A 24096-nucleotide genomic window follows, 5' to 3' on the forward strand; every position below is an offset into this window, starting at 1 on the left:
GCGAACGATTCGCAATTACGAGTGTGAAATTGGACAGAATACTCTTACACATCATTAACGTCACAGCCAGACCAAACGTCTTATAACTATTAATATACGTATTAGACTCGTCTACGTAATCTACGTCCGCGCGCAAGCTGTGCTAAAACATTAGTTCTAGTCAATTAATTAGAGACGAGATGTTCCGTTTTATGATGTGCTATCTTCAGTGTTTCGGAACGGGGAAGTGCTGCACGTAAATCACACATAACCGAAGGAAAAAAAACAACGATGATTTCATCACAACTACACTGAATTTATTATTTTCTATCTAATGTATATAATATGTACACATACAATAAATCATAAAATTTCTAACGTATAATTCCAGGCCGAATAAAGAAGTATAAAAAGAAGATCAACTTCCACAAAAAAAGATTCTAAATACAAACAAACTCGTGTTTCTTTGAGAAAATAACTCGGAAGTGAACGTTTGTAAAAAGAACAATTGAATCGGTTTGTAAAATCGTAAAAATAAAATCTCACAGCTGGTTGATTGAAAATACAATTGATAAGTACAGTGTGCATCATAAATTATTGAAAATCTATTGTAAATATTTTCACCTATTTTCCTACTGAAATAATAGTTAACTTTGATCAATAAGTACTTTATATTCGATATATACATTACAAGCAAAAACAGATGATCGTCTTAATTTTTGTCCTTACATTTAGAAGTTCAGTTACAATGAGATTCATTTTGAAATGCTTTGTTTCGATAATTCTGATTAACTTTGCTCAGCTACAAATATGATTACGTAGAGAGTAGAGAAAGCATTTACTCTCACAATATGATTACAAGACATGTATTTACAATATAAAACAATACTTCATTTTTTAAAATTAGGTTTAATTGTTAAATTTCTTAGAAAATATTTTTTCAACGTTTTCTCACGAAATGCAAACATTTTTCCTGTGACACAGCTTAAATTTTTTCAAAAACATTTGTCGAAATTTAAGAAACAAGACTCTAGAGGAAACAACAATCAGACATCAAACATTTCGGAGCCTAGAGAATGTACAAGTTGAGGCTAAACTCAAATTTGTTCAGTGAAATACTAACCTAGGTGAAATAGAATATTCTTATCGATTTTTTGAATACTGTTCACAAATTTCGATGATTCACAGCCTTTTAAAAGTTTCGGTGAATAAAATATAGCATTTTCAAATACACATTACGGTGGGAGACGACACTGCTTAACTTTAATACATTTTGCGTAATCAGCAATTTAGTCAATGTTTCTGCCTCTAATCGACAGACGCTTTTACAAATTCTTCCGTCCACAAAGATTTCTGTCGTACAACAAATGTTGCGCCTACATCAGCGAAGATGAAGCCACATTTAAAGCACCAGATAATAACCATTTGATTATAAGTCTAAGCTACTCAACATAAAGCTATAAATATCAAGATTCCCTCCTCATTGATGTATTGCATTCACTCTCATACGACACGCAGATCTGTCTTCCTGAAAAATTTAAAACGTTGGAAATCAATACCCATTCACATTGACCGATCCTCTTGACTGTCGAATTAGAATTATTGATTAGATTTTATCCTTGAATTATTGAAGAGGATTGGCCACTTGTTAAATTTGTGTTGTTTCGATTCATTTTCAGTTGTTAACTTTAATTTATAGCTACTGTTGAATTGACACCAAGGCGATTTACAATTCCTACTGGACACAATGAAACCTATCAGAGAAGTGTCCTCAACTTATAGTTCTCAGAAAGGGTCGGCGTATTGCACTAGAGACAACGCACCTCTCAAGAGATAATCAGTTTAACTGGCTGCAGCTTTCTGCGTGAAGTGTGCGAGAGACGACTGTTCAGTTGATAACTGAGTGAATTCAACCTCTTCTTCGTTACTGCCATCACTTCCATCAGCTGAAAATCGTCACCAAATATCCAGAGTCCGATCTAAGCACTTGCGCGATTGCCCAGGACAAGTATATTCTCATAAGAGTAAGTAGGTTATCATTATCACTTTTCCACCGGGCTAGTAGTGCTTTGTCTCAAAGCTTTTTTCCCAATCAATAGATGATTGTGCCGCCAGTCGGACTGCTTGTGTAGGGCAAGTAAGTTATTGAGGGGGCAAATGAAATTACAGATATGCTCGCCCCTCCGGACAAGTGGCTTTTGTTCCTTAGATCGGAACCTGAATATCAAAATATAAAATATCGTCATGCATTAAATGGCAAATATGGGAAATAACTTTAAAAGAATATACAAACCTCCAGTTTGAGAGACTGGTTTGTACTTATGTGATGGAGCGTACAATGAGAGTAGTGCAAACACATATACATTCCACATACCATAAACACCTAGAAAATATATACGAATTGTTATTAAATTCTAATCGACACAGAAACCATATTTTCTATTCAGTTTATTTTAGTTAACGAACCTGTGAAAAATGCACTCGTGTATTCAAGTGTGATATCCTCATCCCATTTCCACTGCCCCTCGCTCACTTGACTTATAATGAAGAAAATGACAGTCATAGCAGCGCAGAGAAGTGTCGTCAACATGAGTACTTTAAAACGCAGAATCAGACCCTGAAATATATTGATGTTTGTAATTCACATTCGATTTTTTCTCATTTCTTAAAAACGTAATACCAGGATCTTTTGCACGTAAATTCTGAGCTCTAAAGTGTAATGCATGAAAAAAGGATTGAAATATTTTTACGACATTATTCTTAAATTCTTTCAGATTTTTTCAAATTGTTCACAATTCTTCAAACAGGCATCCATTTCCAGAATTTTCACATTTTCCACATCAATCTGACCACCTTTATACGAATTCTGATTTCTTCATAGAGTCTATTGAGACTGTTACATACCAAATAATATTTACGTCTGGCCTTCGTCATTTCGGGCAGTGCCGATTTCTTAGCGCTGATGTTGCGAAACACGAGGTAAATCATCCAAGACAAAAAGAAGAAATACATGGAGGCCGCGATACCCGCCATTATAACGAAAGCCAACTAGAAACAAGTGAAGGAAAACGAAAAATTTACAGGAATACTATCAGGCAATATCCAAGATTCTTTTGAAATTTTAATTCAAACCTGAACACAAGAGCTACAGTATACCTAACCATGTCGGAATTAGATGGAATTTACTTTATATCATCAAGAGTTCATATTTGCTATTGTTGACACGTAATTCTAGAAGATGAATTAAAAAGGATACAGCCAGTTTAGTACCAATGTCAGTCACCCAAATACTGAAGAATGGATTGTATAACTGCACACCTCTGAAAAGACAAAGAGATGAAACCTAACCGTCCCGACGCATCGGATGATATTCCATGAGAAACTTCTCTCACCTTTCACACATCTCAAACACAAACAAACAGATACAACCTCCGGCTACAGCACTCAGATGTTTCCAGTACAATACGAGTTTGTTTCGTTCAACTTGATCCTGATTTTTGGGAAAAAATAAAATTCTTAAGCAACCTGATTTTCTAGTAAGGATACCATTAGCGATGCACATGCTGGTTCAATCAAGTCATCTCCGTTGGATGCATATATATATATATATATATTTGCATGTCATTTTGCGTGATGTCATAATGCTATATATCCAGTTTAGATCATTTTCATTATTTTTGATTGTTTGGACTTTTAACAAATAGCATTGTAGGATTGCTTGCAAGCACCGATACATACTTTAGATTTGTGTACGATAGTTTCCAAATCAACTGTCAGATCCTTTCCAAAAATCAGATAACATGGAATTTCAACAGAAATGCATCAATATATGCGCATTGATAAGATTACTCGCTGGTTAATCTTTTTAAGACAGATATTCTGATAAATGTTTACCCTGATTGTAATGATTATAGCGATGATAAACTTAAAAAAAGAAAATATTTTCGTTCTCAAAGTGACGTAAAAATTCATAATTTACCATGAGATGTTCACCGGCGAATATGATCCAGAAACACATCAGCATAGCGTAGAAAATACCCTGTCTTATATCAGTTAGAAGCAACATGAAAGGCATGTTCACCGTTAACGTCAACCATTCTATAGGCACTAAAATCATAAATTCGACAAGTGAAGGACTACAATAAGGTTTTGAAAACAATTAAATTCAAAATAAAGATGCAAAAAACTTACAGTTTAAGAATGAAAGAGAACACCCTAAAGCCAGCAACATCCTGCAAAATGAAACATATTCTTACTATTAGAAATGTTAAGATTATGGTCGAAGATTCGTGAATAAAATGACGTTAAGACTTACTTCTCGAGTAGATTCGGTGGACGATCCAAGATGCTAACTCTTCTCCAGAACCAGATCAACACTGTCAACAGAATCGGAAACAGAGTCGTCTTCAACGAGAACCAAACTTTAGTAAATCCACCGTTCTGATGAATCGTCTGAAATCACAAACAAAATGCATCAAGTACAAAAATAATAAACGATTTGTAAGAATCGCGATACGCTCGTTACGATGATAACTTACGATCAAGTGAAGGTCAACTAGTTTACCGATGTGATCGTTTTGAGGTGTTTTTCGAAGGAAGTCCCAGGTCGGTAGTCGTATGTTCACCAGATAATAATCATGATGACAACTTCCCAACTCAAATAATGATAACAGCGAACAATTATAATAGTATCCGGCTATTTTCTGTAAGAAAATATGTACCATAACCAAATATATCCACTCTTAAAAACAATAATCATTTCTAGCAGCAAGGCATTCACTCTTATTTATCTCAAAATTTCATTCCAGATTCTTCAATACGTAGTTCATCAACACATAGGCCTATTCAGTATTCCTGAAGATAACTATTAGAATATAGTCAAAATGTTGAATAAACTACTCGCTCTAGGAAACATTTTCGGACTTTCTATAATTTTGTCATTATCATTGTAGGATTCCCTACATATTATCAGTACATAACGAATACCGGTATCTTGAAAACCTCCATTTGGATTTTACTCACATGGACTTCGTCTATAGAGCAGTCAAGAGCTCTAGTTTCATCAGATCGAGCCAGTTCCGTCCAGGTATCCGGAGGATCCCACTTGTTTCTATAACCAAGACGAATGTCCATCTTCATCACTGGGTTGTCACCTAAAAAACACATCGTCATTATAGTTAGAAGAAATTTCAATCCTGTTTGTGATAAGTAAGTGAGCACAATTACGCGCACTCACCGGCGATCGAACCCGGGTCTCGTACCGATAAAAAACCAAATGTACAAGCCAGTAGACCAATAGGATTAGTCAAAGCTAGTGCCATGGATTTCGTATAAAATGCTCAAAGCTGGCAGCTACATTCCAACTTAGTCAGTGGTTAAACATCTTAAAGGTCATATTTGATTAGGCCTTACACTTTTACAATAAAATAGTCAGTTTAAAAAAAGATATCATAACTCAAGTCAAGAATCAATCTAGAATAGTTTTTACTGATGATACATCAATCATATATCAATAATTTCGAATTCAAGAAATTCACATAGGAATCGATTTCGCAAATTTCTTTTCATTTTCATTGCTTTCGAAATATATCAATATCAATATATTTCTGATTGAGTTTGTAGTGAAACTGGAGTCTATATCTCAAATTATCCCATTAGAAATATTGATCTTACCCATTTTATTCAATTCATCGTATTCAACATCAAGCTGAAGTACGGTTAGAAAGTTCTGGAACCATCGAGAATAATCCAACTTCACGTCGTCTCGAGGCAACGGCAGTTGAAACGTGAATACGATTTCTTCGGCCTTGATTGATTTCGCTTTGATTTTTGGATCGCTGTAACCCGCCACCGAGTCGCAACCTTTACCATCCTTCAAGTCGCTACGACTGAAAGACCATTCGTCCTGTTTGACCGGATAGTTTTTATCGACGCACCAGGTCCCTAAAACGCTCACAGCAGAAGACGGGGAAGGAGCTGAAATAACAAACAATGATATACAAAATTTTGAAAAAATCAGAATTTGAATCTGGTGGTTCATCCTGTACAACCATACATCAGATTCATAGTTACATAGTTATGAAGGAAATCTTGGGAACGTCAGTCTAGAATCATCAGTTCATCATGAAAGATTTTGGGTTCATTTAATGAAATTATTCATTGACCAATTTTATCTTACCTAAATCTCTTGTCATTTAAAACAGTTATTTTCAACAGAGGAGCATACAATACTTAACAGTATGATACACAAGTCTTCATTATGGAATATTCTCATGAGATCGTTAATTGGATTCAAGTGGGCAATTATAGAAATTGTAACCAATTCCAATTATATCAAGAGCAAGAAAACGTTTGTGCGTTTGTCCATAAAACAAATATTGTAAGAGATCTTAAGCCCCGAGGGCATTAATTTTCCTTTGTCCGCGCTCAACTTGTCTGATATTCCTTCGCAAATACCGACAGGCAATTAACCAAAGCAGAAGAATCGTTATTCTGTCTGTAGCAGATCGGTTGATCTTTTATCGCACGCGGATCTCTCAAAATACAGACATGTTTTACAAGTAGCGCTGACTATTGATGTGATCAAATGAGTAATACCGACTATACGATAAATCAGATACTTCCAAGAATCACCACTGCTAGTCAACACTGGATACACCTACGAATCTACGCGTGCTTCCTTTCCTAAGAATTCATCCACTATAGAATTGTATCAGGATTTATTCAAGCATTTTCGGTTTCATAATAAAAATCAGTGAACAGCTAAATTTCTAATAATTCTAGTTAGAGAAATATATCTGATTGATTATCTACCGAATAATGACGTCATGAATATATTCAAAATGATTATTAGGTTTACAGTGAAATACAAATCAAAAATGGAGAGACTCTATAGCCTAAACTACAAATGTAAAACATCAGTCAACACTCAGAGAATTTAAGATATGTCACACTATACAACATTAAATACAGCGTTGATTGTTTGGAACACAATGAAATGGTTTATTGTAGGCTTAATTGGTTAATAGAGAAAACACCTTTTATGATATTGAAACTAGTTCTATGAATGACTGCCATAAAAGGTACTTCTTTTCTCTTGTAGGAGATAGTGATATGATACCTTTCAATATAGGCCTAACACTACATTGAAAATATCTAAAAAAAACATTGGTTTTCAGATGAAGATATAGCCTAATTAGACTGAGGAAAATACACACTGTATCCCCACATTTGTTTTGTTTACTGCTGCAATAACTTCATATAGGCTATCTCATATGCAGTTGTAATCCCAATATTTGTCACATTACTCAACTCCTAGGAGTCATCAAAACAACATGAGCAAGTGAAGATTCTCTGTAAAGGCTCATAGGCATCCACATTTAAAAAACTGATAAAGCCTCAAAAGAAAAGTGTCACGAAATATTAAATTAGATAACAATAGCCACGATAAGCGTTTTGGCCCGGGCAAAATATGGCCTGACCAATAAAGTTGGACCAGGCCCGAGCCAAATTTTGGCACGGGACAAAAATGATTGCGTTTGAATTGCAACTGGTTCTGGAAATGACTTTAAGTATCAAGTGAGTGGTTTGTGTGCACGCACTTCAGCAGTCCGGGCCAAATCATCTCCGTGTGATTGCGGTCAAATTGAAGTATTTCTTCTAGTTCTTCCTATTACTGGCCAACTTCAACATGCTGAAGATTTTTGCCAGGTACGGACTTTTGTTGTTAAATCAGTGAGTCGACCAGCACTGATATGTGTCCTGCCCGAATGCATGGTTTCACTAGGATTCGAACCCTCAAGCTCAACCTCTCAGTTGTGAGTCAAACACACCACCGCCACAGGACAGGACAAGCACGATAATCATACATCCTATATCTAGAGGTATAATTCTTATTGTTGCAATTAAACGTTTCATTTTAACCATACAATTCAATAGATGTCGTTGGTTGGTATGGTAGTGCCTGGTGAAATTTTTTTAATGAAGTCGAAATCAAAAGAACTACTCACCAATTTTACCCCCGATCAAGAAGAATACAATTTGACACACTAACAGGATACCCAGTAATATCAGTAACTTCTTTGTACTTAGCGTTTCCAACACTACACCGCCCATTGTCGTCTTCCAGGCGTCGTTATTCTAAAGCAAGAGATGAAAGAAAATGAGTATGACTCCTTGCGAAAATCCAAACCCGGAAATGAAAATAATCCTTTGCAATTACAATACACCGGCACGTGCTGCCCTCTGTGATCGGGTAGAACCATTGCGAATAGCAGGGTGAGCGGGCTCCTAAAAGAATAAAAAAATCTAATTTCAAGTAACACACCTTTTAATGATCAACTTCACTTCATTTGTTAGGTTTTAGGACCAATCTAATTTTCGAAAATAGTACTTTTTTCCATACGACACGGGATAATAAAGCGTCCATCTTTGAAAACTCACAATCTTTCTCACCTCCTCAAACGATACAATGTGATTGTCCTTTCTCAGTGTCATAGCGCGGCTCGTACAAAACATCTCTGATCCATTCACACTATTCGTGTCGTCGGTCGGTACGTACGTTAGCCTTGTTTTGCTCTCTCGCTTTTAAGTCCAGTAGGCTACCATTTACTACGGCACTTTTAAACTCAAATTGTTAATGGATCTGACTCATTTATCTGTCTGTCCAGTGGGACATTATAATAGTTTGCCAAATCCGCATTGTTGACATTCCATTTCCACATTTGGTCAGTGATGCCGTCGTGTGGAAGAAGTGGATGCAAAAATGCTCGATTGTGAGACTGTAGGCCTACCCCTGCCCTGCAGTCTCCATCCGATCCCGTCAGGTGGAAAATCAAAAGTCCACCCTGATCATTCCGACGATTCGCTACATCATACAAATTCTAATTAACTGTTATCAATAAGAATCAATGATCACTTTTATTTTGGTAGTGAATCTGCCGTCGATTGATTGTGAAAAATGGAACCAACGAAAAATGATCACGATAATGCTCATGTTACAAGTGATGAACATTATCCCCTCAATGGCAGGTACTGTAGGTCTATGCCTAATATACAGTTGAATTTTAAAAGGGGGTGTATAAAAGGAAATTGATTTTTGCAGTGGCAGGGACGTAGAGTGGCAACAGGTGCCTGTGGGCGGGTCCTCCCTCAGCATTTACAATCAATAATTCTTTTTTCCTTACATTTTCCAATATTCTTTTCAACAACAATCTCTCCCTGTAAACCACCCCTGGAATTGTCGGAATGGTGGATACTTCGAAGTAATGGCAGGTGTTTCGGGTGGTGGAATTTGTCATGAAAAAAACTCTCCGAATTCCATTTTAGCGACAAATCCGCAGCTCAAGACATCGAAAATACGGGAGACTCAGAAGTAACCTACAGCAAAACGTTTCGCGATAAAGCGCGTCAACTATTCGATGAAATCAATTATAATAGAAAACGAGATAACGACCTTCTCAATGCTTACAAAAAAGCCATAGATTTACAAGTAAGTGAAGAAATATGGTTTAAAGTGTGAAGATTTCAAAACAAATTTCAATTTATCGTTAATCAGTATCTAATGTCTGTGTGTAAAAATCTAAAGAAAAATGGCGTTCAATTTGGGTGTTGGTTTTTTACGACAAGATTCCTATGTAAATGTTAGGCATTACATGTTAGACTTTATGAACTGAATATCACTTAATCAAGCGTATGAAAATTCTAGATTGATTGATTGATACACACAGCATGTAGTTGTTACAGATAGGTTTCATATTACGTATAATTTCAGATAGAAAAAAGTTACGATCTCGTCGAACAAAATGTGTACAACTTGTACACAAAACAGGGCGCAATTCTCCAGGAAAAAACGCGGAAATTATTCGAGATTTTGGACAATGTCGGAAAACTGGAGGAAGAATTAGAACAGTTTAAACATTCATTAACAGTTTTGTACGCGGACTTACAGAAAACTTAAAACAATCGTTTTAGGTGGCGTTTTATGTAGATAGGCGTTTTACATACAATCACAATGATTTCATGTTCCTGTTATTTAGAGATTCCCAATGGAAACAATATTATATATCAAATTGATGTAATATTGTTCGAGTATATATATGTTGTTTTGAAATACAGTTATTTTTTTGTATTTTCTGTTTTAAACGGCAATGATTTATTCATTAAATATCCCTGATATCGCGGATGGCATAAAACGATTAAACATTCTTTTGAATTCTACGTAAGTCGAAGCTGTTATAACGCTGCAATCGTTTTTAACGCCTCTGCTCACTTAAAATGCCGACATTTTTTTCATAGAACAAATTTGCTCAAAGTAACACAAATTCAATGGATTCTTTATGACGCCAAATCCGTTATAACGCCATGTTTTTCATAGGTACCACAGCGGCAAAGGACTTTTACCGTATATGTAACAGTATATAATGACAGGGCCTAACTTTAAAATACCAAAATTAAAATTACAAAAAGACAATCAGTTTTACAGCACATCTAGTGTATATTACATATATTTACGCGTTATATATTTAACAAAAGAACTAAAAACAAAACGACATGATTCAAAAGTTTATCTGCCCTGCTCCTGGTATTTGACCACACTCGACGTTGGGTCTGGCATCTCAACCTGCAAAATACAAAACATTTTCATAATACATTATCATACAACCGAAGCAAAGGAAATGAGATGTTGAGTTCTTTTCAAACTATCATCCCGTCATCTGTAAATATTAATTAAGATTCTATTAATATTCAATTGATTATTTCCAGTGACCGTAAATTCTAGGCAAGAGGCAAAACACCGCGGACGCGTCGCCATGGCAACCGGACGAGGATACGGATCGTCGTCAGTGGCTAGGCGCAATTACGTTTGAAAAAAAAAAGATTTTTAGATTCCGGAATCGTTTTATAACAAACTCGTGCGTCGTGATGTGAGTGTGAAATCAATGACAGTTTGGCCACTACTGACCCGTAAAACCTGGAAAATTCATTACACGTGGGAACTCAGGAATTTGGCGATCCTTTGGGAAACCTGAAAACAATTTGGATGCTATTTATTGCCCACGCGTTTATTCGTAAATACGTGATATTCATGAAACAATGAATTAACTGTAACATTTTTAATCAAAAAGGTTTCTCCAATTCACACGCACATTCACTCGGGGAATTTCGCGTTGTAACATGGACAGCCCTGTAAATAACTTGAACTTACATAAAACCTAAACGTTTGTTAAATAAGATAGGTCGAATAAATCTACAGAGGTGGTTTGATTTCAAAAAAGAATAATTCGACACGTAATTTAGGTCAAGTTTTTTTAATGTTTTCAATTCGATTGAAATTCAATTCACGAAACAAAAAAGGGCCGCTATTCATACATGATGTAGTTGTGGGCTAATTCTGACACTTGAGTTAGAGAATAGATTAGCTCGTTTCTTAATTTTACTATCAATTCGAGTTTTAACCCCCAATTGCCCGACTGGGGGTCCTGTACGGTCAGTATTTTTCAAACTTACCTGCGTCTCGCAGTTACACGCACAGTTATTCGAGCATTGAGCCCGATAGTTCAACGCGCTGACGATAAAAAACACCAGACCAACAATCAGAAATATTCCGCCCAAAAGTACGAACACGAACTCTTTCTTTTTCAATAAAATCGCGGCTGATTCGGATTTTTTATTCGGCTGCTCCTGTTCGACGAACGACTCCCTCTCCTCATCGGCTGCTGCAGCTGTGTGATCGGCTGACTCCGGCATTTTCCTGATGGATAATTGAAGAAAAATATCCGACGTTACTCGAGACACCGAATGAACCACCATTAATTAAACTTGCGTCCCACGCCTGTTTCAATAAGATCTAATTTCAGCATCTAATCATTCATTTTGATAAGTGAATGGAGAATGTCGCGCTACATATATATCAAAATTGGAACTTCACACTAATGAGGAATCCATGGTTACTTCAAAATACCCTTTTCGTAACGGATATTTCAATACAAATAGCTTGTAAATATAGTCACCACTGAATTCATATCTAGTTAATCCGGATGATATACTGACACATTCACACCGCGTTTGTTTCTATCGTTGATGTTGAAGTAAGCTATACAGTACGGCTGCGCGAATGTTGCAAAACTTGACAATTGAAATGTGAATTATTCAATACCGAAACCAAGCTAATATTAACAGGAAGGGGATGGTGACATAGATATAGTTTCCCAGGTCTATTCCTCCTAGCGAGTGATCAGTGAGCTTCAAGTTTTTCAACCGGGCTCTGCACGTTCATAAAACGTGATTATAGGCCCTATTGTACAAAAGACGATCAAAACTTTCAAAAATGGTCATTTGAAATTGAAAAGAAATATCAACTTTGTCATAATTTTTCCACGATTAATGAAGTAATTTGTTAAGTACTGTATTACTCTCGTAAAAGATATATATATTAATCAAATCTGTTTTGTAAATGACGATACGCAGTATGAGTTACAGTATTATGCGAAATCAGTCACTCGTAAAATGCAAATAAACAGAACTTCATGAGACCAATTAATCTCTCATAATATGTAGATGTACATAATTCTACAAATATATACTCGATGACGGAGTTTACTTACCGTCTTGCTCAATGAAATACCAACAACAACCGCCGACTGCAGATCATACCTTCTCTATTAAATTCTCGTTTAAAACCATATACAGATCGAGGTGTAATGCAAGTAGGTACCGCAGTACTGGTGAAACCCGTTTCTAGTGCTGTTCACATGCATAAATTGAACTTTCAATAAGACTCTTTTGTATGAAGTGTTTGACAATCTTGCGAGGAATATACTATTGCGGTGACCGTCGAGTATATTTATCTGAGCTGAATCTACAATTTCTAGTTTCTTCTCGCGATGAATTGCTAATGACGTTAATACTTTCGGTAAATGAGCAGAGACACTGGACGGAAGCTACAGTTTGACGTCGTCTTCACGGGGGTCACACCGTCACGGACAGCAGATCTAAATCGTGATGGGCATCTTCACCAGAAACGAACAAATTATCATTGATAGAATAATAACACAAATATTTATTATCTATTTCATTACAAAACATTATATATGATGAAATCTGTATCACAGGGATTTGTTTATTTATTTATGTTTCTAAATTATATATTTATATCATCAGTCAAATAAACGACCATTTAGTTATCAAGTTAGATGTAAATACATATAAACTCTTGTAATTGGCACTTTGATGATAAAACGTAAGGAATAGCATACTTGATTATTCAGTACGAAAGCTATTATTTTGGTTGTCAGGTTTTTTCGCGTAACTATTTCGTTTTTTATATCAGTAATCTCGAAATTGTTATAAAATGCCCAAATAAGTTTCACTGTGGTGAAATTGGCCCGAATTTATCTATTTCTCTGACATTATATAGGATTGCGTATCCAACTTTATTTCGACACCTTAAAGACAATCCTTTCCCAGGATCTTCAATAACCACTCAATATCGGTTCCTGGTAGATCTTTGCCAGATTTGTACAAACTGCACAAATTATCCAGATTATTAGAAGTAGTTGTCGTCGTAATGGGGGTCGTCGTTTTACGAGTAGTGGTAGTAGTTATTGGAGTAGTAGTTGTCGGAGGAGTAGTTGATATTGGAGGATTAGTTTTAATCGTTGGTTTGATAGTACTAGTTTTAGAGGTAGAACTACGACCGGATGCTGTAGTCCGTAGCTGTGACGTCACTGTAGTTCTATCAACCACAGTTATAGGTATTTGTTCTGGTTGCCTTGTTTCAGGTTTGGCAATTACTTCTGGCGGTGGCAATTCAGGTTCAGTATCCCTGAAAGAATAATCAAGTGGAGTAAAGGTTTTACTCATGAAAACAAAAGCCTCCAAGCGCACATCCCTCCTTCGTAACTCACCACCAAGGTTCTACGTCATCTTCCGTTTCATCTGATATTGCTGCACCAAGCCGAATTCCCTCATCATCACCCATAATACCCTGGAGAAAATATCAACATGCGTCCGGTATTAAAAACTCTGTCATTTGAGTAAATTATGTAACCTCGGCAGATGGACTTATAAAACGAACGCGGCAGCACAAACAAAATCAAATAAGAACATAATTTCTCTTTTTCAATTTGTGAAAAAATACGATAATTGAAATATAGAAGGGAACTTACGGAGTTATCCCCTAAACATGAACAATTACAGAGTAATACGGTACTGTTATCATCTGTTGATAAAGGACATTCGTTTCTCGTGTATATAAATCCTAAAATCATTAATGCTTGTCCCGCTATCAAACACAAAGATCCAATTAATACCATTATAAATCCAGATTTGTCCACGAAGAATGAACCCTCATCAGGCGGAGGTAGACAACCGCCGGAATTGGATTTTCCTCGAAGTCGAGCCTTACGCTCCGTAGCGATATCTCTTCCCATGCTATCCTGTTTGTAATGACCCTTTATCCGTCTTTTACTACGTACCATTGTTCAACACACCTAAAAAGGGCATTGATAAACATCTTGATTATGCGTAGAGAAAGTTGTGCAAATTACGCACGTAATTTTGTGAGAAGTATAAAGGATTGAATTGATGTTATCAAAGCCGACATTCTGCAAACGAATAATCAAGGGGCCTTTAGATATATTTCGCATATTTCTACTCAATTATTCAAGACGCGTTCCTCTAATTCTTATGCATTTAGAAATGAATATCTACCTTCTTTAATAATCATTTTTGCACTTACTTCATTGTTTTTTTCTTGTGGATTTGTCGTTTCAGAACCATACGAGTTATACATACACTACTCCTGTGTCAGTGCGAGGCCCACTTTCTTCGAGCTTTTTTTTTTGAAATACCAAAACATTCGAAACTCTATTGAAATCATTGATATTAAGCTTATAAATCCTACCTACAAAGTTATTCTATATAGAATAAATGCACAATGGATGAAAGAACACATATTTTTGCCACCGTTGTAATCGTGCAACGCTTGACTGTAAGTGGGTTTATTGCAAGGTGGCCTTTTCTTTCTAACTGTTACGAATCTAGTTTTCGATTTATTGAAAGGGAAATCATAAAAGAATTTCGACCCGTTAGATTTAATTAGAATTGCGATCTATTATTCTCGATGGTGAGCGAGTTATTTCAGAAGCGCCGTCTATCGTAACTGTACTTATTTCAATTTTCCATGCAGGTAAAATTGTATGTTATGGATCGATTGCCATTGGGATGATTTATGATTCTGCAACTTGCAAAAGTGTACATCCGCCCAAACGCGCCCTTCAGAAACTGGATCCATTATTTGGATTATAGCCGCCCGACCGGTTCACCTCCAGCGACTCGTTGCGATGCGATTGTCAACCCAATCGACATAACACAGCCATTTGCGACCAGTTGCAACGATCGCATCAAGTGGCAGCAAGTAGTAAGGCCGACCAACGCCTGGCTTTAAGTCCAGTCGTCTCTTTATCTTAAAACTAAGATTTCAGATTCGCTATACCGCTAAGATGGTCTCTCTAAGCTGTAGCCCTAGTTTTAGCTATTAACAAAAAGTATTACTTTTCCGATGCCCTTATTTTGCTTATTCTGAAAGTCCTCCGTCACTGGCATACTCGAATCTACTGAATAAGCGAATGATATTGTAATTATATGATACTTTTATTACTACATCTACGAACATTTTGTACAAAGTTATATCATTAATAACACAAATCTTATCAAAAGAATTTAAAATGGTTTCTTCACTTTACAACATTTTTTTCTGAGAACAATGATGATACCAATTGATCAAGTGATTTATCATCTATTTTCTAAACATACTGGTATCTAGACATTCTGTGATGATGACCCGTAGTTACTTTGACCATTCACAATATTTATACAACAAAGAACTCCAATCAAATGAAAGAAAGAATCATTATATTGCACAGTCGACCTGTAAACCAGATTCCCCCCACTTGTACTTTCATCTATATATATTTATCAATATAAAGATTTTCCATACTCTTAATGACGATCATTTCGCCGATAAATCGCCCAAAAAACGCATTCAATTAAGCAAATTGTTCATCAGTTCTTCACACGATGTTTCCTATTTCGTTTTCTTTGACGTCGTTTCCGGCGTTTATTTGCGCGTTGTTGTTTTCTCTTTTTTCGTCTGCGATTGTGCCAGCTATTATCACGTGACCAGGATTTCTCCCCTTTTGAAGGTTCGTTGTTGCCGTACCTCGGTTCAGAATGGTTTGAGATCAGATCTGTTAAATAATAGATTAATGAAGCATTTTTTCGAATCTCGGTTACCCCGGCCCCGTGGTGATTTGGCCTATACTCATTCAATTCTATTGGTATTGTATTACCTATCGTATGTAGATTTAAACTTTTGTTATATCTCTCGTACAGCAAATTTTCTCAATGTTCGTAGCGCCCAAAGCGAGTAAATGGTAACAGTATTTAATCTCTGAAGTCTTCCCATCCCATCCCACCAGTAACCATGGAGTCAGTATATCGTATATCAGACCCGTAAGAGCAAATGCGCGTATTTTTGGAAACGTGACAGGTATAATTTTCGCTCGTGGCGAAGATGTGCATTAAACTGCCATTCTTGACGAAATTATTTGTATAACGAGAAGACAAAATTACAGAAAATTTGTGACTCATCCTCGCTTACATACCTACACACTTCCGCATAGTCATTTTACATCGTTTTCTGGCCAGTAGCGACGGGCAGCGTCTTACGTTTCCCAAAGGCTGTTGAAGAACAGCCCGGGTTCGAGTCTGTACACCGTGTTTGTAGCCACACGTCTCACCCTTTCTCAAACATGGTCCCCATTTACTCCACCGAGTCACTTGACAATCGACTTCAAACATACAAATACAATCAATTAATACTTAGAAAAAAATACAGGAACCAGTTTCTGAATCTATCCTAGTTAAATAAAAGCCTGAACAGTGGAATTGGATGCACGGTGTTTTGCCGATAAGCTCGATCTATACGTAGGTCTAGATTTTGCAATCTGTATCTTACCATTACTGACGCAGTGAAGCATTTTATCGTTATTTTCAGTTATTTGGGATTTTTCGTCTTCGGAACAAATTTTGATGCAATGGCCTTTAATGGCAGCGTAGCCGGGCTCACATCTGATGCAGTAATGTCTACTGTGGCATTGTTTACAGTTCGGTATGCGGCATTCTGAAATTATCAAAATCATCGTAATTAACGAGATACATCGCGACCGCGTGAGATACAGACAGGATGAACGCGTGTAGCTATCTGAGGAAAGTTATCGACATAAAAAACCCACACAATTCCTGTACGTATGCGACACAATCACCGTTACAAAACCTTTCTATAGATAAGAATTGTGGATATCTAGATTGATTTTATGTTCATATATTGTGCCAGTAAATATGGCACATCGGGAGCAATTCACTAAGGGAGATTGTATTAATGCTGATTTATTTAATTTGCGGAACTATAATTTCTGGAATAAAGAATCTGATATCATCATCATTAAAACTCACTTGAACAATAACGATATCCTTTTTTCCTCGCGCCGAAGTACGGCATGGGACAGGTATGCATGCAGTAACCTTTTTGCGTCATCCCAGACCGATGTAAATACATAAATCTTCGAGCTTCACAAGTAACGCAACCATTAACCATTGAACAACTCGTACAACCAGGAGGACATATTGGATAATAACCAATAATAGCTGAAAATATGGCAAAAAATGATAGCATCATGTAGATATGTGTATAACTGCGGTGTATTTGACTAGACGACATTTAGATATCAATATATCGTGTTTATATCGTCGTGCGAACCTTGATTAAATTACAAAAATCTAAAATTAAATCAATGATTAGAACAGATATCTATAAAGCACTAAGCACGAAATCTGAATTATGCCATAAGAATAATAAATGTTTATATAAAAAACGTTTCGTACTCATAATATAAAGTCTGCAATGCACACGTGCAATTTTAGAATTTTCAATGAAACTTTCTGTAAAAAGGCAACGACAATTGACCGCAAAAATAGAACCGATTTTGTATGTTGAGTGAAATAGACCGCATTGTCGTTCGTTTTTGAGTGTGTGACTTGGTGAATGTGCCCCTCAGTGTGGTAACAACCTCCCTGTATGGTATCGAATTTATTCGCTTTTGTTCCGCCGACTCGACGAACCAAATGTAAAATGTATCGTTCATTTCACTCCCTTTCGACCGATATATTTAACCATGTTCAACGCGATCGTTCAACCACTTGAAAAATTTTAATTGACGCCATTTTCTAATTCCTGATTCGAAGGGAAATAATGAGACATGTGTTTAGAGTCTTTACTTTCATCAATGAAATGTCAAATTCTACTGTTTAAATCATCGTGAACTAAATGTCAAAATACTTCTAAGAACACTTGATTTAATTTTCTCTTTAAGGTGTCAATTGGTTATATGTTAAATATTCTCATTGGTCTCGAAATTGGACTTTTCATCAAACTTGATATGAAATAACGTATACAGTTTGTACGAAATCACCAGGCTCATTACAGTTTTTGGTAGAATTGGACATTTTCGACTAATTGGCAAAATTCAAAACCATGGTTCAAACAACCGACTAAGAATTCATAGCAGTATGAACTTGTACCGGTCTTATCAGAACAAAGATCAGGCAAATATGAATGTTGTATTATTCGGTTCTCTTCGAGAGAAAAGAATTTGTATATTGTCAGAGCTTTAGGCAATAGACGTCGTGTTACTGATTCTGTAAACCGTGAGAACATTAAAATGTCTGCTGTATATATGAAAATGAATTTTATATTTTTAACAAGGAACTATATCAGTCAGTTCTTTACCTTAAGTCGAATTTCGAATTCGGACTACGCCACTGGTCAAAAGGAACCGGTCAGCCCTCTTTAGATTACAAAAGTTTGCATACGATTTTTTATAGATCCCAACTTATGCTTCACACATTTTACCCGAAATTAATCATCTTAGGATTTTTACCAGACTTCTTTGTTGCCAATATCGTGATAATGATATACCGTAAAAATGTGTTATTTTACACTTAAAATCTCGAGTTGTGACTTGATAGAAAAATTACATCGGGAGCCGCAGTCGGTATGAGAAATATGTCTAGAAACATGGTTGTTAATTACGGAACATTACCGGCGGGAATAAGGGAAAATTCCGTGACTTAAACAGAAACTTAACACCTTTCGTTGATCTAACGCTTTGATAATCAATTAGATCAAAGAATTCTGCGTTTTTAACGGCATATTCTGTTTCATAACGCGCTATCTCTCGTCTAAAGTCGGTGCAATTAAAATCGTGCAACATCTCAGGCTACATCGGTCGCACCTTACCCTCCAGGTATTAAATATCGAATTTTACGCCAGGTTTATATCAATATAGATTGATAAGTATTTGCCCGATGTATTTCTGATTGATTGAATTAAATCGTACTAAAACTGCAATGATTTCGGACGTCAACGTTAGAGATCTATCGGAAGAAATTTCGTCATTGATTCTTTGATAATGTTTTCGTTATTCATAATCAACTATATAGCGACCAGATTTCATTAGATGAAGTTTTTGAAAATTCCTTTTTCGCAGCATCAAATAATTTGTGTGACATTTTTGAAATCATTATGACGTATTTACGTTTACTTACTTCGTTTGGTTCTATTGTTTTGTTGTTTCTCTTCCTCCGCAAAGGTCAGCGAAACATTTAGTAATAAACAAATCCAAATCCAGAATTCCCTCGTCATATTTATTTTCAATATTCTTCTTTACGATATCCGTCACGTTTCACCCATTTAGAGAAAAAATGATCAATTCAGCTAAAGTATCTGAACAATTTGAAATTCACTGCCGAAAGTTACAAATCGTTGAAGTATGCATTTTCCATAACCGATAGACGGGCTGCGTGTAGCGGTCAATCTGTCCGCTTTGTAGACCAAAACAACGTGTGAAATTGACGCATTGGAGAGGAGGACATTGTAACCAGTGGAATTTATGGCAGACGCTCGTTAAACCTTTTCTTCCGTATCGATAAATATACGCGCGGTTGACATAAACACCTAGGATCCAATCAGTTTTTACGGCGTAATAAACGCACGGTTTAATTAACGTTGAAAGCGCCCACTTTCACAATTATCCGTGAACTCGACCGGCGGCTCGTTCTCCTTTCTCTCTTGAACTATTTTCGATATATTTGAACAAACAAAAACGCAACTAATTTGAAGGTAATATAATATGAATGAGTCGATGCGTGAGTATTCGATTGAATGCGCGATATTTACGAATCGATTTAGAATGAAGTGAAGGTCTAAAAATCAAATTCTCACAAGAAACCAACAAAACCTGATCGTAAAATGCTTTGCTCGGATATTCCTTTCTCACATCTTGACGTTCAATCCTTGCGACCGCCTTTTAACAGTTGCGAGGCTGTTTCAATGAGCGCGCGTTCTCTGTCACAGCCGACAATCGACGTATTAGTGAAGAGTGACGACAATTGAATAAGTATCCATTCAACAAACCATCCATAAATTGCCTAAAAAACCTTTCTGATGTAAGTCGGTAATCCCTGCATGTACTCGGGTCACATAACGACGGCAGACTAGTAGTGCACGGGATCTATGTCTCAATTGACGAGAAAATGGATAAATTTGACATGTTGAGTCGTGCCTGATTGCAATATTTACTACAGACACTGTTTCAAATGTGCAGATAATTCCTCTATTTAGAAACGAACACGTTTTTTAGCTCGACGCCATCCTTCTATTCCATAGGCTGGTGTTACTGCGCATGCACGAGAGGTATCTACACGGCTTGGCGGGTATCTGTTCTCGCACTGAACTAACTGGAATCTCGAAGTGACAGCAACAAATTCTGAAACTTGATGCAAGGACATAAATGTATCTGTTGAACGAATTCTGACAAGGATTACGAACATAAATCTTATTTATTTAGCCTCAGGACAACAATCGCGCTACGTTAACCCGACAGTTACAAATTAATTTCTTCTTCAAGTGTTTTCAATCTAACACGGGTAAATTCTATAAGATTCCTTCTCATCGGAAGGAACTCTAACTGTTCCTAATGTAGAGACACCCACAGTCTGGATGTTGTTGCTCCATATCAAAGTTGCGGTTATCTGAGGATTAACGGTGTAGTTCACATAGACCCCACGGCTACAATTAGGATACACAATATTACTGCGCACAAAAAATACCTTAATTCACATTCGTTTATAAAATCTGCGTGACATGGTGAATTAGTTCCCAATAACCTGTGAACCTGCTAGCCCTGTAGCTGTTTTGATTAAATTACCGAATCATAAAAGATTTTCATTTTTGAGGTCATTCCTTACAGCTATTGCTTTCCTTTGAAATCTGAAGTTTTTTCATTGCCTGTATCCACGATATGGGAAATTCACAAGAAGTAGGCCCTCGAATTCGATAACGAATAAAAGTTAATTCTCGGGTCGGGCCGCCAGAAATGTTTCTTTATGGTTTTTTGAAAGGCTGCAGACTTTTGTCCAACGCGAGATGTAGTGCCGTTATGACGTCAGTATGATAAACTGTGTACGAAGGTTTCCGTTCAATAGAAATCATTCGGCAGATGATTCTTTGAATTTTATCATTATTAAAGAGTCGGTAGATGTTATCGTCAACTCTTCAAAGTGAATAGCTCGCGTAGAGTGTTGTTTTATAATAATAAATACCCTATACTTTTGCCCGGCTATTTCTGCTTGCAAACGTTTGAAGATGCAACCATAACAACTCTCAGTTTTCACGTTCAAAAAGATCGAATTCACCGAAAACACGATCTGTGGCTGTTCTAGGGTATATGAAACATATGTATGATTAAACATTCAAGTTCCACAATATCTTAAAATTGATTTTATGCTGAAACAATAGGAAATGAACTATTGTGACTTCGGGGTCAACAGAATATCAGTCACAAAAGTGTAACAGGGGTCGGTGCATAAAGGTCAATGCAGCCACGTGTCCTTGTGATGACTCGGCTTGGTCAAACTGTGACCAAGGTTAAAACACACTTTTTCTGGAGGCGTGTGCGCATATATCCTTTATAGTATTCGATTACGTCCTAAAATGAATGGATATATATTTAGCGTACGTGTATAGTTTTTTTGACCAGCTGGGCTCAGCGTGTAGGAACACAAAGAAAAACAAACTGCGCACTAAACAAACGTTCAAATCTAACCACAAATTTCCACGATAAGAAAATAAAGAACGAGTTTTCTAAACGCTGTGAACTTTAGATTAGTCAATTAACTGCTGTGTGATAAAAGCATTCCTGTTTGGAGATTCGGTGAAATAAACACGTATTGAAGAAGCGGCTAGCGAGAGAGAAAGCTATTCTTATATAGAATCTTCCCGATAGTTCTGATGAAACAATGCATCGTCAATTGCAAATGTCATATATTCATATGCATAGATGGTATATGATGAAATGAGAGAAAGTGTATATATTGATGGCTCTTCTAAATGCAAAATTACGAAATAAATCGCTAGATTTGGAGTCTTTCACGTGATAGTTGTTGATTTATGATTTCTGTATTCTCCAGAACGTCCTAGTGTATAAACATTTTTCCAGATTAAATATTTCGATTTTTATGAATATGAAAAAAAAATATCGACGGTCTGGGATGATATGAAAAATACAGACGCACCAAAACTGACATCTTTACGCAAAATATAGAGTTATTTGACCGTTGATCGGGCACGAAACTGAGCTCAATATCGTACAAAAATTGCTCGTTACGATAAACATCGATAGATAGTTTAGGATGATGCGATTGCGGTTTATTCTATAATACTCGCGGTAGAATAGGTTAACCGGGTCCATAAAACTAGCGCCGTTTTACCAGTGCGATATCTGTATAAATCAAGACGTTTAAATCGCTATAAACCGCCGTACATCAACAAATATATGGCAGAAATGTCGGTGAACTACGCAATTAACAACTGACGTGTGCATGAATCAAAGATTAATCGTGTTTTAGTTGATTGATTCAATTCGTGTCACTGCATTCATGTGTAATATGTCTGAATCTCGCGGTGATTTTTACGATTATGGTCACCTGTCCTTGAATCCGCTTCCCGGTGATAAATACATCGACCGACTTCACTTTTTACCTCGGTTGAAAAATGCGATTGGCTCCTCAAGAATACGTAAATATGCGCATCGGATATTTTGTAGTGAGATTAGTAAAGTCTCCAAGTATATACTACTTTTAACTGTATCTGAAAAAAGGTCGATTGATGCGCGATACACGACACAACGCGGGCGAAGAATTTGCTTGTTACATTACGATAGATGGCGTCTTTGTTGAGTCTCAATATCCAACACTTGAACGCGTTGTATATGGATCTTTGTTTTTGAGAAACTTCTGACGAAGAGATGGCGATTAAGAGTGGAATTCTTACTCAAATTTACATAATTATCATAAGTTGAGAGTCAACGAATATATTTATGCGTATCAAACGTATCGCAACATTATGCAAATCGTTTTGTTCTGATCCATGAAAATCTTTTCACTTTTCCTCTCATTCACCCAACAAATCTAACTAATTAGTCGACAAATATTATGATAATGTGATTTTTTTGTGGGACTAGCCGGCTTGATATTAATGCGAAACATATTCTAATATTATTCATTCGCAGGCGGGTCTCATAGTGAATAGTTTTACACTGGAAACGAAGACACCGAGCTGTCAATTCATTCTCAAATCACTCACTGTTTTATTTGCATGTGTCCATAGGGTTTCTTTTAACCGAAAAATGCTTTACATGTATACAAATATGGCGTTATATTTAACTTGAGAACCGTTTGACAGTTTCATTGTATAAGAAATGGAAATAGAATTGGGGCCTTTTTTATTGTCACCGCTGATACGAGCACATGCACGTACATCACAGGCGGACTACGTTAACTTGATATTCGTGGTTAAATATATTTTACACAAAAGCCATTTATTCTTGCTTTCATTCGAAGAACATGATCCGGAATCAAATAAAATCAAATATGCAACTAGCCATTATTACTTTATTTCTTAGACTAACGCCGCGGCTGAAAGATGTTTTATTCTGG

General features: G+C 36.4%; 4 protein-coding genes across 5 annotated transcripts; 1 reads left to right on the plus strand and 3 right to left on the minus strand.

Annotated features, from left to right (window-relative positions):
• Positions 1-372: 372 nt before the first annotated feature.
• LOC141900091 (protein wntless-like) lies at positions 373-8160 on the minus strand. Of its 2 annotated transcripts, XM_074786821.1 has the most exons (15): positions 7989-8160; positions 5653-5955; positions 5002-5132; positions 4518-4682; positions 4295-4431; positions 4171-4211; positions 3959-4086; positions 3718-3759; positions 3372-3469; positions 3236-3299; positions 2884-3027; positions 2446-2596; positions 2273-2362; positions 1803-1925; positions 373-1507 (listed from the first exon to the last, which is right to left on the minus strand). In XM_074786821.1, exons 1-14 carry the CDS (start codon positions 8092-8094, stop codon positions 1822-1824), a joined length of 1704 nt encoding a protein of 567 aa, XP_074642922.1. In that variant the 5' UTR covers positions 8095-8160; the 3' UTR covers positions 373-1507; positions 1803-1821. The 2 variants fall into 2 exon arrangements, with proteins under 2 accessions (XP_074642922.1, XP_074642923.1); XM_074786822.1 differs by lacking the exon at positions 3718-3759.
• A 775-nt stretch (positions 8161-8935) lies between these two features.
• Positions 8936-9946, plus strand: LOC141900732 (synaptonemal complex central element protein 2-like). Its single transcript, XM_074787754.1, has 3 exons — positions 8936-9009; positions 9307-9469; positions 9752-9946. Exons 1-3 carry the CDS (start codon positions 8939-8941, stop codon positions 9935-9937), a joined length of 420 nt encoding a protein of 139 aa, XP_074643855.1. The 5' UTR covers positions 8936-8938; the 3' UTR covers positions 9938-9946.
• Positions 9947-13092: 3146 nt separating this feature from the next.
• LOC141900004 (uncharacterized) lies at positions 13093-14796 on the minus strand. Its single transcript, XM_074786691.1, has 4 exons — positions 14720-14796; positions 14148-14471; positions 13887-13966; positions 13093-13804 (listed from the first exon to the last, which is right to left on the minus strand). Exons 2-4 carry the CDS (start codon positions 14457-14459, stop codon positions 13426-13428), a joined length of 771 nt encoding a protein of 256 aa, XP_074642792.1. The 5' UTR covers positions 14460-14471; positions 14720-14796; the 3' UTR covers positions 13093-13425.
• Positions 14797-15716: 920 nt separating this feature from the next.
• LOC141900003 (R-spondin-2-like) lies at positions 15717-19816 on the minus strand. Its single transcript, XM_074786690.1, has 5 exons — positions 19648-19816; positions 17497-17688; positions 17000-17164; positions 16647-16832; positions 15717-16229 (listed from the first exon to the last, which is right to left on the minus strand). The coding sequence occupies exons 1-5, from the start codon at positions 19742-19744 to the stop codon at positions 16045-16047; spliced, it is 825 nt and encodes a 274-aa protein (XP_074642791.1). The 5' UTR covers positions 19745-19816; the 3' UTR covers positions 15717-16044.
• Positions 19817-24096: the final 4280 nt, after the last annotated feature.

This window comes from Tubulanus polymorphus, chromosome 2, assembly GCF_964204645.1.
Source record: "Tubulanus polymorphus chromosome 2, tnTubPoly1.2, whole genome shotgun sequence".
Lineage (NCBI taxonomy): Eukaryota > Metazoa > Nemertea > Palaeonemertea > Tubulaniformes > Tubulanidae > Tubulanus > Tubulanus polymorphus.